The 15,024-nt window shown below is 61.6% G+C and overlaps 1 protein-coding gene across 1 annotated transcript; it reads right to left on the bottom strand.

The window, feature by feature from the left end:
• Positions 1-789: 789 nt before the first annotated feature.
• Positions 790-1,752, bottom strand: DNAJB8 (DnaJ heat shock protein family (Hsp40) member B8). The gene has a single exon (XM_043886674.1). It carries the CDS (start codon positions 1,525-1,527, stop codon positions 832-834), a length of 696 nt encoding a protein of 231 aa, XP_043742609.1. The 5' UTR covers positions 1,528-1,752; the 3' UTR covers positions 790-831.
• Positions 1,753-15,024: the final 13,272 nt, after the last annotated feature.

The following is a 15,024-nucleotide window of genomic DNA, read 5'->3' as shown; positions in this document are numbered from 1 at the left end:
GAGGTCGGGTGGTTAATGCTGTCGTGGGGGCTTTGATGAAGTCAGTCCGTCTGCAGGGCTGGGAGCCGCGGTGCGACCCTCTGTGTGCCACGGGGCTCTGCTGCCCCTCGGCTAACGCGGTTAGGGGGCCTCCAGCTGCCGGACCATCCCCCGGGCTCCGCGGGGCCGGACCCAGGAGGCCTGAGCCTGGAGGGACAGCAGGTCACCTGCTGTGTGCCCCTGCCCAGGGCCCTGTAGCACTCGAGGGGACTCACAGGCCCCTAGGGACCTTGGGGTGCTGCCCTGTGGCGGGGATGGGGGGACAGCGGCCGGGCTGCTGGGATCTCGTGGGGAGGGCGAGGCCTGACATCTTCATGCTGAAGCCGGGCAGCGCCCCCCGGGCCGGCGACGGACGCCCTCGGTGGACTGGGTAGGCGGGCGGCCGTCGTGACCCTCACGACCCCCACGACCCCGACGACACATGCGCACGGACGCAGGCACTCACGCACAGGCACGCACGGGCACGGACACGGACAGGCGCATACGGACCGGCGCGTACGGACCCACGCGCACGCACAGGCACGGACGCGCACGGACACGGACCCGCACGCACGGACCCGCACGCACGCAGGCGCAGGAGGTGCCAGCCTGGCGCCTGCGCGGCGCCCTGGCGAGGTCAACCTGCGCCGGACGCCTGACACGTCCCCAGGCCTCGCAGGTGGGCCCCGGTCGTCCGCCGCCCCCCCCCCCCCCCCCCCTCCGCCAGCCCCCGGTGCCCCAAGCGAGCCACCGCGCCCGCAAGCTCACTTAGCATGTTTATTGAGCACCGCCGGCGGCGGGCGCGGGCGGCGCCTACTTGCTATCCACCCGCTTGAGCTGCTCCTTGCCGTTGATGGTCACCGACTTGAGCTGCCCGTCCTCCTCCACCTCCACGCGCTCCTGCCCGTTCTCCACAATGCGCTTGGTGGTGACCTTGTGGCCGTTGACAATCTCGGTGGACGACATCACCGATTTGAAGCCGGAGCCGCCCGAGCCGGAGCCGCCGAAGGACGTGGACGAGAAGGTGGTCCGGCCGGCGCCCCCGCGGCCCAGGCTGTCAAAGGCGGAGAAGGCCTCCATGAAGGCGGGGAACTCGCCGAAGCCGGCAGAGAAGGCCCCGCGAAGCCCGTGACCCCGGGCCCCGCGCTCACTGCCGAAGGGCGCATCCCAGAAGTCGAAGGAGAACGGGTCCAGGCCGCCGAAGAACTCGCGGAAGATGTCCTCCGGGTTGCGGAAGGTGTAGCCGCCGCCGAAGGGGCCGCCGTGCGGGGAGCCGGCCCCGCCCGGCCGCCAGCCATCGCAGCCCGCGCGGTCATACAGCGAGCGCTTCTTGGAGTCGGACAGGACCTCGTAGGCCTCGGACACCTGCTTGAACTTCTTCTCGGCCTCCTCCTTGTTGTCGGGGTTCTTGTCGGGGTGCCAGCGCAGGGCCAGCTTGCGGTAGGCCTTCTTGATGTCCTCCGGGGAGGCGCTGGCCTGCACCCCCAGCACTTCGTAGTAGTTAGCCATGCCGAGGGCCGGGGCGCGGCGGCGGGGAGACGCGGGCCCGGGGCCCGGGTGGCCGGTGGGTGGGGGCACCAGTGGCAGTGCGGGTCGCTCGGCGGGGCCCTGGCTGGACTCTGGGGCTCCGGGGCGGCTCTGCCCGGCCGACTACCCTTTCATAGTACCAGCGCGGGGGACGGGTGGACGCCTCCGCTAGAGGGGCGGGGGGAGGGGAGGGCAGTGCCGCTGGGGGGCCCCCCTCGGCCACAAGGCCCCCCGCAGAGCCTCCCGGCCCTTTGTGACACCGGGCCTGGGCGGGGCAGAGCCCAGCCCGTGGAGTCCAGGGCCTGGGACACGGGCCGGCCCTGCTCAGGAGGCCATGCCTGGGGGTCCACACTCAGAGCTCAGGCTCTTGGAGCCGCGGGGCTGAGCCCCAGGGACTGAGACAGGACCAGCCTCCGGAGGTGGGCCCTGGGGGTCAGGGAGGGGAGTGAGGATCCCTGGGGTGCGCGGACCGAGCCCAGAGGCTGGGTGGTCGGCAAGTGAGGCGCCGAGGTGGGGGATTGGCTCGGGTGGGGTCCGGGGCCGGAGTTCCTTCTGCTGGCGCCCCGTGGTCCCCGCAGATCCTGAGATGAGCCCCACAGAGGCAGGGGTGTGTCAGCATCTAGGACCGCACTTGACTGACAGTACACGTTCCTTGAATGAATGAGGCCCAGTGATTTGTGGCATCAGACTCAAGGTCACAGAGCAGGTGGGTGAGAGAGGGAGGTGCTGAGCTGTGGTGGGCGGCACCCTGGAGGGACTTTCCGCTCAGGGCCGGTGGGAAAGGCAGGGCTGGTAAGAAGTGTAGGTCGGTGAGCGCGGTGGGTTGAACAGTGGCCCCTGTGCCAACCGCAGACCCTGTGAACGTGCTCCTGTTACTGTTGGGGAAAAGGGTCGCTCCGTATACAATTAGAGATCACCCTGGATTGCCTGGGCAGGTCCAAAATCCATGACAGGAGTCCTTGGGAGAGACAGACGCACTGAGAGCAAAGCGGGATGGGGGGGAGGGGGTGGGGGGGGCAGAGAACACAGCAGGGCCTGCCCCAGGGCTAGCAGCAGCCCCCGCCCACCCTGAGGGAGGCCGGCCTCCGGCCCAGTGCTGTCTGCGGCGCTTTGCGGGGAGTAAGGAACCCGCGGTGCCCAGGGGGCGTTCCTCTGGTTTTTGTTCTTGTTCTGATGCTGGGCGCGTCCAGAAGCAGCATTAACAAGCACGTTAACACCCAGGTTTCCATGCCCCTCGCCCCCTCCAGGTAAGACGGAGGCACCCCCCCCCAGGGAGTCGGCGGGCCCACCAAGACCTATTGGGCAGCGTCTCCCCGTGCCCGTTTCTGGTCGGCACCCCTTCCTGTTCCCCCCCCCCATGGCTCCTTTGCCCTTGATGCTCACGGGTGCTGGGCTCCAACACCTCATGGGGACAGCATGTTCTAACCAACCCCAAATGCTGGGGGGCGCCGAAAGCAGACGTGGGGACCCCGGAGTGACAAGCACTGTCTCCTCACACCCCTGGCCCAGAGGACGGCTCACCCTGCGTCCCCAGCCCACCCACCCACACGCCTGGACGCGGGTGCAGGCCCTTCCGTAGGTGGGACGCCCGGGGTCTGTGGCTGCAGCGGGAACCTGTTCTCAGCAGGCTTGTCTGCGGGGGCTGAGCGGACGTGCCCACAGGAGGCTCCTGGTGGCGGAAGCCTGCTTTACTCGTCAGCACCCCCGGGACAGCTGCTGGGGCTGCAAGACACAGGTCTCGTCCTGGAGCCCAGACCGAGGGGTCTCGGGGTGGGGGGAGGCGACTCCGAGAGCTGGCAGACACTGGGGACCCTCCCACAGTGTCTGGGACATCACGAATGTCACTCTTGCCCACGGCACGCAGGCAAGGCCGTTTTCAGCGGAGTGGGGAGTGGCGGTCCTTCAGGAGGGGCCGCGCATCTCCAACAGCACCCTGAGAGGCGCGGTCGGGCAGAGGGCGGAGGGCAGTGCGCTGCGGTAGATGAGATGGACGTGGTCCTGGCGGGGGAGGCCGGCCTCGCTCCTGCTGGGGGCGGTGATGGTGGTGGCGACTTGTGGCAGGAATAGTCGGGGTGCTGATGGGGATGGGGGCACGCGGGGGGGAGCAGCGCTGAGCAGGAGCACCAAGGGCGACGGCAACAGCCCTTGCAGACCGCAATCCCGCCGGCCGCACTCACGCAGGGACCGCCGCGCTCCTCCATGGCCTCCATCGCACCCTGGAGAGCCCCTTAGGGCTGGAGTCTGCAGGGGCCCGAGGTGTGGAGGAGAAGGAGGCAGGAGCAGGCAGCGGGCAGCCCGGAGGTTTGCGGCAGCTTTGGGTGACCCTCCCGGAGGCCGTGCTTCAGGACAGCGGGCTGAGGTGCTCAGGGCGCGCTCCCCAGATTGTCCCGGGGCTTGAGCAGCTGCCCGTGACCCTCAAGAGCTGCTGCTTTGGAGCCACAGACCGTGATCATGAGCGACTTGCTTCTCTGGTCTCTCTGCCCCAGGTCAGCCGGTGGCTGTGAACTCGGGTGCCACGTCTTCATGCCTGTTACACGGTCAGTAACCATCCGCCCCGTGGCAGTGGCTCAGGCCGTGGAAACGGGAGCGATGCGGGTGGGTGGTGAGAGGGGCATGGTCACGGCGCAGTAACGGTGGCCGCGGTGACCGCCGCCCGCAGTAACGATGATGATGACGCTTGGGGCGACGTCAGAGGCGGCGGCGGTGGTGCTGGTGGGGTGTGGGGTGACGACCCCGGTGCGAGGGTGGTGTCTGTCGAGCGGGTGTGGAGGGAGGAGCAGGCGCGCATGCTGGCCTGTTGCCCTGATGATGATAACAGGGGTGTGAGCTTGGTGGGAGCCTAGGCCCCGTAACAGCCCGGTCAGCACAGTGTGGGGCGGTCACAGCGAAGTCGGACGTTGGACCCAGGGTGGTGAAACCCCGGGGCATCCCTCAGACGCGACCCTGGCCCAGGCCCCCTCTCCCCACCCTGCCTGGGGCTCCCTCAGCCTCCACTGGCCTCCCGCGGAGGAACCTCATCTGACCGCTGATGCTGCCCGAGCCCCTCAGCGGGCCCCCTGCCCTGCTCTCCCCCTGGTTCTGGGCTGGCCTGAGGCCCCCAGAGCCGGGGGACGGGCGGAGGCCATGGGGAGCAGAGTGCACCGCAGGAGGCACGGGCCGGGGAGGCTCGGTTCCCTGCTGCCGCAGGCCCAAGGATGGAGGGCGGCCAAGAACCGGGGGGAGCGCCCGTGAGGAAGGCTGCATGCAGAGGGGTCCCTTCCTTCTCTGCAGGGGGCTCCCCTTCTGCCGGCTTGGACTGGCACCCTCTGAGGCACAGGAGCCGGAAGAGTCTGCAGAGACCATGGGAGCGGCGGGCCCGGACCCCTCCACAGACCCACTGAGGCTCCGGGCTGAGCCGACGCTGGCCGGCTGTCCACCACCCTGCTCTCTGCCTCGACCGCCCATGGGTGGAGAGGCTTCTCCGTGCAGGGCTTCCTGCTCTGGGGAGCTCCTGGCCTCCCTGGTCTCAGGCCCACCCTATGCCCCGGCCCAGGGCGAGAAAGAGGCCCTTGGGTGACCAGCCGCTGGTCAGCAGAGTCCAACCCCTGCCCGGGACACCCAGAGAGGGCCGGGCACACCCAAGGTCACACAGCGGCCCCAGGGCGCGCTGCGGGGGGGCGACCAGGCAGCCAGTTGGTATTCTTAGCGGCCAGAGGCCCCTCTCTGTCTCCGTAATTAATGGAGTGGCTTTTTAAAAGGATTCTAATCACCCCCGATCCTATCTGCTTATCACTAGCGTCCCTAATTAGATGATCCTGGCAGTCACTCGGTTAATTCCCTCCAGCCCCACGCAGCCCCGCCCGGCCTGGGGCGGCCCCCCCACCCCCCGCCCGGCCAGATGGGCGGCTCAGGCCTTGTCTCCCCTCCGGCCCCGGGGCGCTAAGTACATTACCTCCAGGATGGATGGGCCACAGCGCCGGATGGGCCGCTGGGTGGGCGCGGACCGGTGAGGGCAGGGACTGAGTGACGGACAGCGGCAGGAGTGGACGCATGGACGGACGGGGAAGCTGAGCGCTTGGCCCGTCGGCTCAGACGGTGGTGCCGTCTGCTCACTGCGCGTTCTCAGGGCGGTCACTGCACCTCTCTGCCTCGGTCTCCTCCGTCAAACGGGGCAGAAATAGCATCTTCCCCATCGGGTTGCTGCAAGGATGGCTTCGGACGGCGGAGGAGCCGGCCGCCGTAGGTTAACGACGGAAGTGTGGGTGACAGGTGAGGTCAGGGTGGATGGACGGAAGGACAGGACAGATGGGTGAAGGCGGGGGGTGGACGGGCGGTCCGAGGAGTACTGGGCAAGTGGTGGAGGGACGTACAGGCTGGTGGGCTGGGAGCGGGGCCACCGGGCAGGCGAGGGCGGGCGGCCTGTCCCCCCAGACACCCCAGGACGGCCTCCGCACAGATGAGGCTCGGGCCTGCCAGCCTTCCCCTGGACCTCCAGGGGAGCGTCCTGCCACTGACACGTGCCCACCGGGTCTCTGCGTCCTCACCCTCATCCCCACCCAGGTTACACCCCTGGGGTGGGCCGCGTGGTCCCAAGGCTCAGCTCCAGCCTCCAGTGGGCGGTTACAGCCTGAGAGAAGGTGTCACATGTGGGACCACCCCCCAAGTTCCAACATGGGCCAGCCTCCAGGGCAGCTGCCCTCCCCTCCCCACCCCTGCCTGCAGCAGCCCTGGGAAGGGCTCTGATCCCAGTTTCCACAGCTGGTTCCAGGCATCTAGGAGAATCCAACCCCCAGAAGCTCCCCCAGTACTCACGGGCCTCTGCAGCTTCCAAGTTGTGCAGTTTCCTAGGTCTTTTTGGGAAAAGCTAACAAAGAAGCCTGAAGCCTGCATGCACGTGCCCACATTCATACTATTCACCCACCCACCCACTCATCTACTCATCCTTCTCTGCATCCACCCACCTACCCACCATCCATCCTCCTATCCACCCATCCTCCCACCCACCCACTTATCCATCCATCCTGCTATCCACCCATCCTCCCACCCACCCATTTATCCATCCATCCTCCTATCCACCCATCCTCCCACCCACCCATTTATCTATCCATCCTCCTATCCACCCTTCCTCCCACCCGTCCCTCCATCTATCCATCACCCACCAACTTATCCATCCTCACATCCATCATCCATCCATCTACCCTCTCACCTGCCCACCCACCTACCCATCCATCCATCAATCAATCCATCCCTCCATCTATCCATCACTTACCCAGTTATCCATCCTCCCACCCACAAATCCATCCGCCCATCCATCCATCTACTCCTCCATCCTCCCATTCATTCATCCACCCATCTGTCCACCTGCCCACTTATCCATCTATCCATCCATCCACCTACCTACCCACCTATCCATCCACCCACCCACCCATCCATCTACTTATCCATCTACCTATTCACTCATCTACCCATTTATCCATCCATCTTCCCATCCATCCTCCCATTCATTTATCTACCTACTCACCCACCCACCCACCCATCCACCCATCAGTCCACTCATTCACTCACCCACCCACCCATCCACCCATCAGTCCACTCATTCACTCACCCATCCACCCATCCATCCATCAGTCCACTCATTCACTCACCCATCCACCCATCCATCCATCAGTCCACTCATTCACTCACCCATCCACCCATCCATCCATCAGTCCACTCATTCACTCATCCACCCACCCATCCACCATGCATCTCACACATTTCTTGAGCTCCCATCACGCCTGTGGGCTGTAGGTGTCTCTGGGTGCTGTAGGTGCATATGCCAGTGAGTGCACCTGATGGCGTCTTGTCTTTGTGGAGGTGACTCTAGTGTAGAAGATGTGAGAAACTGGTAACAAGTGAAGGTTTCATGTGTCGGGCAGTGAGAGGCCATGGAGAAAACACAGAAAGACAGCTCCTGCTCCTGACGGGGCAGTCAGCAGGGCGCACACCCTGCACACGCATGTCAGGCCAGGCCCCAGGCGCCATGCACGCGTGTGCACGGGAACGCACACACGCACATAAGCACGCACAAGCCCCCCATGAGGCCGGAAGCCCTGCTGTGCCTGGGGATCAGGCACGACGTCCCCTAAGGTGTTGATTCAGCGAGTCACCTCCCTCTCCCCCACCCTACACAGCCTGCCCGAGGCTCTGGGGAAGACAAAGACACGGCCAGCTTTGAAGAGGGGCCAACCCTTTGTGTGGATCACAACAAACTGTGGAAAATTCTGAAAGAGATGGGAATACCAGACCACCTGACCTGCCTCCTGAGAAATCTGTATGCAGGTCAGGAAGCAACAGTTAGAACTGGACATGAAATGATGGACTGGTTCCAAATTGGGAAAGGAGTACGCCAAGGCTGTATATTGTCCCCCTGCTTATTTTACTTATATGCAGAGTACATCATGAGAAACGCTGGGCTGGAGGAAGCACAAGCTGGAATCAAGATTGCCAGGAGAAATATCAATGACCTCAGATATGCAGATGACACCACCCTTATGGCAGAAAGTGAAGAAGAACTGAAGAGCCTCTTGATGAAAATGAAAAAGGAGAGTGAAAAAGTTGGCTTGAAACTCAACATTCAGAAAACTAATTAGATCATGGCATACGGTCCCATCACCTCATGGCAAATAGATGGGGCAACAGTGGAAACAGTGGCTGACTTTATTTTTATGAGTTCCAAAATCACTGCAGATGGTGACTGCAGCCATGAAGTTAAAAGACGCTTACTCCTTGCAAGGAAAGTTATGACCAACCTAGACAGCATATTAAAAAGCAGATATGTTACTTTGCTGACAAAGGTCCATCTAGTCAAAGCTGTGGTTTTTCCAGTGGTCATGTATGGATGTGAGAGTTGGACTACAAAGAAAGCTGAGCGCCGAAGAATTGATGCTTTTGAACTGTGGTGTTGGAGAAGACTCTTGGGAATCCCTTGGACTGCAAGGAGATCCAACCAGTCCATCCTAAAGGAAATCAGTCCTGAATATTCATTGGAAGGACTGATTCTGAAGCTACAGCTGCAATACTGTGGCCACCTGATGCGAAAAACTGACTTGGTGGAAAAGATTCTGATGCTGGGAAAGATTGAAGGCAGGAGGAGAAGGGGATGCCAGAGGATGAGATGGTTGGATGGCATCACCGACTCAATGGGCAGGCATTTGAGTAAGCTCTGGGAGTTAGCAATGGACAAGGAGTCCTGGCGTGCTGCAGTCCAGAGTCACAAAGAGTTGGACACGACTGAGCGACTGAACTGAACTGATGGACCAGAGGCATCCATTTCATTCATATGGACATTTAAAAGCATACAGGTGAACTGTTTGGCTATTTACTTCCTAATAAATTAATAAAGTCAGAACCTCAAAACCTCAAGGAGTTGCCAGGCCTGAGGGTAAGAGGCTGCAGAGACCTGGACCGCAGGGCCCAGGTGCCAGGCCTGAGGGTGTGAGTGTGTCCTGGGCTGGGGAGCCCTGGGGAAGGTTTGAATCAGGAGTCGGGGAGGGACTTGATCAGTTGCAGGTTCCAGAGAGATCTCTCCACAGCGAGAGACTGTTTCATGCCCAGCAACAGAGCATAAATGCAGTGTGCAAAATGTACTATGTGGTGGCGCGGATGTGAAGTTCCCAGAACCGGTGGTGGGATGTTAACTTGGGACAAGTTTGGGAACTCCTTGGCCTTAGCCCACAGGCGGGGGGTGTCTGGGGCGGGGGAGTCCCTTGGCTCAGTAATTGCAGTTCTAGGCTGCTCCCACTCCCCCGAGAAGGGGCTCTGACTTAAGGGGGTGTCGTTCTGGAACTCTGGGGCTGTATATAAGCTCCGTCCAGAGGGTCCGTCCGTCAGAGTCCTGTCTGTTGCCGACTTAGAAGGAGCCGCTGCAGGGAATGCGAGGAGCTTGGCAGCCGATCGGGTGTCTCAACGGTCCCGCCTCTGCGGAGAAGCCGGCCCTGGTGGCACCTTGTCTGCAGCCACATGAAGCCCTGAGCCGCCCCGCCCCGGGCTCCTGATCCACAGACGGTGGGACAGACAGGCATGTGCCTTTGAGCTTCTGAGTTGGCGGTGATTTCTTACACTGGATGGAAAACCACTGCTGGATGGGGTGCGTGCTCGGTCACCTCAGTCGTGTCTGCCTGTTCGCGACCCCATGGACAGTAGCCTGCCAGGCTCCTCTGTGCACTGGATTCTCCAGGCAGGGATCCCCGAGTGGGTTGGAGTTGTTGTGTGGTTGGCTCTCTGGGTATTCACCATTGAAATGAAAACGTCGCACGCGATCCCCGTGGCAGAAGAGACGGGGCAAGGCCCGAGCAGGGGGCAGGGAGTGACGGAGGAGGCCAGGGTGCTGCCCGTGCGTGTGGGCGGAGCCGGGCAGTGCGCGGGGGTGGCGTGGGCTGATGTGCGTCTGTACATCTGCCTGCCTGCTCCTGAGGACGGGGGCCTCTCCCCGCATCTGCTCCTGAGGATGGGGGCCTCCCGCAGCATCCACCCCGTGCCTGGATCACGGCCTCCCCCAGATCAGCACAGCCACACCTGGAGGGAGGGGTGGGGAGAAGGAAGAAGCCGGCATCTCCCCAGGGTCCCCCCGGGAGCCCTGCAGTCAGGGCTGGGGTGAGGGGCTAGGGGGCCAGATGGCTGGAAGGAAGCAGCTGGGCTGGGCCCCCCAAGTCCCCTCTCCAGGGAGGAGCCCCAGCTCCAGCCTGCATGCCAGTGGGAGCCACCCTGCCTGCCCCTCCCGGGGAGCAGTCCCCAGTGTCCCCAGCCACACAGGAGGATCATCCGGGGGCAGCCCGCCCTGCTGGGGGCAGGCCGGGGGACATGCAGAAAGCACCGGCTGAATACCCAGGGCCGACCCCTTAGCACTCCCATCCACGCCAGCCGTGGGTGCCCTGAGGAAGCAAAATCAAAGTGGTCGCCAAGCACGTGGCCTTCCAGGGGTGGAGACAAGCCATGGGGCTCCATCTGAAGCCCCTTGAGCGGAAACAGCCCCAGAAGGCCGTCTCCTGCTTGGGTGGGCTTTCCAAGGGCGGAGGACCCTTCGCCTTCCTTATATTGCCCTTTCAGCAGCCCTGCAAGGTGTGGTCTGCCTTTACTGAGGAGGGTGAGGATTCAGAGGGGCTCAGTCACTGCTCAAGGCCGCAGAGCAAGGGAGAGGCAGTGTTGTCTGCCCCACCAGGCAGCGACAGTGCTCAGGGACTGGGGACCCTGAGGGGCTGGGGGGAGGGAGAAGTCAGGTAAGGCTTCTGGTAAGATCCTCTAGGATCTTTGGCTGGAGTTTTGAGGGGTGAAGAGTTCTCCAGGCAGATCTTGGGGGAGAACCCCCGAGAGAGAGACCGACCAGAAGCAAGGCAGAGCAAAGAAAAGCTCTGATGATGATTCTTTATTTTCTGCACAACACAAGTGGCAGCTTGCAGTAACAACACAGATTTATAAAGTGAAAAGTACCATCTCCCCACCCGTGGCCTCTCACACTTCCCAGAAGTAACAGCTATTACTCACAAGGTATGTCTTCCCAGATTTCTTTCTATATCCACACAAATATTTTTTTAAAACAGAAAAGTCATGCACTACATATAGTTCTGCATTTTCCTTTTCTCCCCCACAAAAAACCCCTGCAGTTGAACTTTTTATTTCTAATGTTTCTGTGAAGTGCTCCTGAGGTGAGCTTGCTGGGCCAGGGAGCACGTGGAATTCCAGTCAACATTCCCACAAATGGCACGTGCCAGCAGCCATTCCTAGAGTCTGCCGGCCTTTTCCATCTTCCTGAGAGGAGAGGTTAAAAGTGGTGCCTCCGTGCAAAATCTGCATGGACTTGATTCTCTCTGGGGTTGAGCTCCCGTCCAGACGATTGCCGGGGGTTTACTTACATGTCTGTTGGGAAGGACCCTTTGGTCTCTCCTTTGCCTGTTTTCTTTTTTTTTTTTTTCGGGGGCCGGGGACGGGGTGTGACAGGGAGCTGTCTTTTTATTACGTGTTGCATTTTTTTGTTTTGAGTTTTTGCATATCAGTCTAATTGCAAAGTTTTTATCTCCCATTTTGCAATGGTTATTCTTAAATGATTCTGTTTATCATTAAAGCTATTAAACCTCATTACGGAATACTTGGAAAATGGGGAGAAGAAGGAGAAATCGTCTATCACAGAGACGTCACCATCTGTTAGCGTTTGGGGACGATTCCTTCCCCAGACGTTGCAGCGACTGTTGTCACCGTGCTGAGCATGCGGCTTTGGAGCATCCCCTTCAGGAGGCGTTTTCAAGGCTTTCTAGTGGTGTCCTGTGGCTCCCTCACCTCCCTCCTTTTTTTTATTGTGGTAAAATACGCATAACATAAAGGTTACCATTGTAACGTGTCCAGCCACTGGCCGTAAGGGCTTCCCCATTCGTGTGCAGCCCTGACCACCGTCATCTCCAGGACCTCTGCATCTGTCCGAACCGAAGCTGTCCCCGGTAACCCACGCCCCGTCCGCCCCCCGCGCCCCAGCCTGGTAACCAGCCTCTCCCTTCTGTCCGTGCGCGTCTGGGAGCTCTCGGGACCTCAGACACGTGGAATCAGCCAGGATGTGTCCTTTTGTCACTGACTCATTCCACTGAGCATGGAGTCCTCACGGTTCATCATCTGTGTTGTAGCAGCGTCAGTTCCCTTCCTCTCTGAGGCTGTGATACTCCGCTGTGTGGATGGACCACATTTCCTTTATCTGCTCATCCGTCAGCGGACACTTGAGTTGCCTCTGCCTTTGGGCTGCCGTGAATAAAGCTGCTGTGAGCGTGGGTGCCAGTAAGACCTGCTTGAGTTCCTGCTTTTACTTCTTCAGTGAGGAAATGCTCACCAGGCCCTCTTCTGAGCATGTAGGTTGCATCCAGCCTCTCAGTTTTATAAGTAATGATACCCTGTGTCCGAGCTTCTTGCTAAAGGTATTTGGAAGATTACTCCGCGTTCTAGCCTTGGAGCCGGAATGTGATCCCAGGGCTCATTTCAGATGCTCGGCATGACCCCAGGCGTTATCCCCACTCCTTCCCAGCCCCAGAAGGTTTGCAATCTTAGCACATTTCCTTAAAATGGGCCCTTCTTTCTCTTTGATTCCTTCCAAGGCCAGACTTCACCTAGAGCTTTGCAGGGTTCCCTGGCCAATCTTTCTGTCGGAGAACCAACCTGGGTGACCCAGCTGGGTAGGTTGCAGTGAATGGTTTTGAGAACAACTCCTTGAGAAGTCAGGACGTGGCATAGACTCCATGGGACGCTGGGACTCAAGCCCCATGTCCCCGAGACCCAGACAGGCCTGGGCGGGAGGGGCCCGGTGGGGACGGACCAGGCTTCTTGAGGGGAGCAGTGCAGAGACGGCCGTGCACACCCTCGGCCCCTCAGCGCCAGCTCTTCGGCCTCTTTTTAAGTAAATCTCCAATTTTTTTTTCTTGGGTGTGCCAGATGGCTTCCAGGATCCCAGTATCACGACCAGGGAGTGAACCCAAGCCAAGGCAGTGAAAGCCTGGAACCCGAACCACTGGACCGCCAGGGAACTCCCTGAATCTCCTAACTCAGAAGTATTTGCAACCCAGTCATGTTTTTGTCAAACGTCATGCAGCCCGAACAAAACTGGTCCGCCGGCTGGTCCGGCCCCCAGGCTGCTGGTCCCAGACCCGAGCAGGCCTTCACCCGTGGAGGTGCTGCTGGCTGGGTGTTCAGACCCCTGGGACCGAACAGCCCTGCACCCTGCATCGATGCAGGATACCTTGTTGATCACCTGTTATCTTGTCAATAATCGGGTGTCTTTCGGGCTTTCCCGAGTCTGAGCCGTTGATCGGCTTATTCTGTCCACCCAGCCACGAGGTTTGAACGACTGAGATCAGAGGATCTGTTTAATAGTGGAAAGCCACGCACACACACTGTGCTGTTTTTCCCTAATTTTCTGACTTGTTCTGCTGGTCTTGTTAGTTTTTCCAGATAAAGTTCGGAATCATTTCATCATTTTGCCTAAAAGCAAAACAAGCCGGGCCGCCTTCTGATGTGCCGGCCGGCGCTGCGGCTCGGGACGCGCCGCCCCCTCCGGGACGGTCCCGTGGCTCACTTTCCCTTCCTCCCAGGTGAGCTGGACGCAGGCCTCCCGCCCTCGCCTCGTTCCCCCAGGGTGGGGCCCGTCTGGGACCCTGGGGCCTGGGACGCTGGCTCCCTGCCCTGTTCCTGGCGGAGGGTCACCAGGAGCGGGGAGGGTGCTTGGGGTCCAAGCTGGACTGTAAGAGTTACAAGGAGGGGTTGGGTCCTTCCTCCCACAAATGGGAAGAAGGGGCCCCGCAGGAGGAAGGGCCCGGCCGCCTGCCCCCCACCCCCGGCGCCCGGCGCCGCCCGCAGAGTCATAAAGGCCCCGGCGCCTGGAGCGCCCGCCAGCACGCCCGCCCTGCCTGGGAGCTCCGCGGCCACAGAATCGAAACTGCTTCCAGCACAGTGACCCTGGGCTGTGGGAGACGTCGCTGGGAGCGGGAACAGCAGTGCGGGAGCGGGAGCCCGAGGCCTGGGCTGGAAGCTGGGCTCCCGGGTCCAGCATGAGGACTCCCCCTCCGCTTCGGGGGCCACCGTCCCCCTCAGCACCGCGCCCCCCGACCGCCACCCCCCACCCAGCTCGGTCAGAGCCCCCTGCCCTGCGAGCCCGTCATCCCGGCAACAAGTCCCCCCAGCAAGGAGCCTTGCGTGTCTTGGGCCCACCCCCACGCCAAGAACCAACAGGGCTGGTTCCCGTGTGCGGGATCAGTGACCGGGTCTGGTTCACGGGTGTCTGAAAAGCACCCGCCAGCGGCCCAGCGTCTAGCCGGCTCGCAGAACCTTTGCAGCCGTGGCCCGGGCCCCGCAGGGACTCTGGCAGCAGAAATGGAGGAGGGGGGAGCACTAAAGAAGCGTTGGGGACAGGGAGGCCTCTTCCAGGGGTCATCCTGGGCTGTGGATTCTGGGTTTGGGTTGGGACTGGGCTCTGGTTCTGAGCTGCAAGCTCTCCTTGAGGCTCGGGGCCCACAGCAGGCCCCGGGGTTCTGGGCTCTGCTCTGACGCCCGATTCTGAGGTCCGGGCTCAGGGCCTCAGGCTGAGTTCCTGCAGGTACATGCTAAGTTTTGGGTCGGGGGTCAGGCTCTGTGCCCCGTGCTTCGGGCTCTGGCTTCCGGGAGCAGGTTAGTCTCCGGTGGTGGCCCTGGACTCTGGTCAGAGGGCCCGTTGGCCACAGGCCAGGCGGGGTCGCCCTGCTGCTTACAGCCTGGAGCATCCTCTGCTCGGGAGCAGAGACACTTGCTGGTCTTGTGGGCCGCGTAGCCCCCAGACCACAGCAGGGCCAGGCGTGAGTGCGCACTTGATGCCCCGTCTGAGTGAGACACCCTCTCTGGCAGTCGGGAGCCGGGGCGCAGGCCAGCAAGACCCCAGGAGGGGAGGCTGAGCACCGCGGCCGGCCGGGAGGGGAGCTGCTGAGAGCCAGCCCGGACGACACAGCGGGCTGTTCCTGC

Source organism: Cervus elaphus, chromosome 24, assembly GCF_910594005.1.
Source record: "Cervus elaphus chromosome 24, mCerEla1.1, whole genome shotgun sequence".
Classification (NCBI taxonomy): domain Eukaryota; kingdom Metazoa; phylum Chordata; class Mammalia; order Artiodactyla; family Cervidae; genus Cervus; species Cervus elaphus.
Note: the sequence above shows the minus strand (reverse complement) of the source record. Positions and strands in the feature narration are given on the sequence as shown.

Excerpts from the sequence above, each read along its gene's own strand:
- DNAJB8 (XM_043886674.1), bottom strand. The coding sequence starts at position 1,527 with ATGGCTAACTACTACGAAGTGCTGGGGGTGCAGGCCAGCGCCTCCCCG.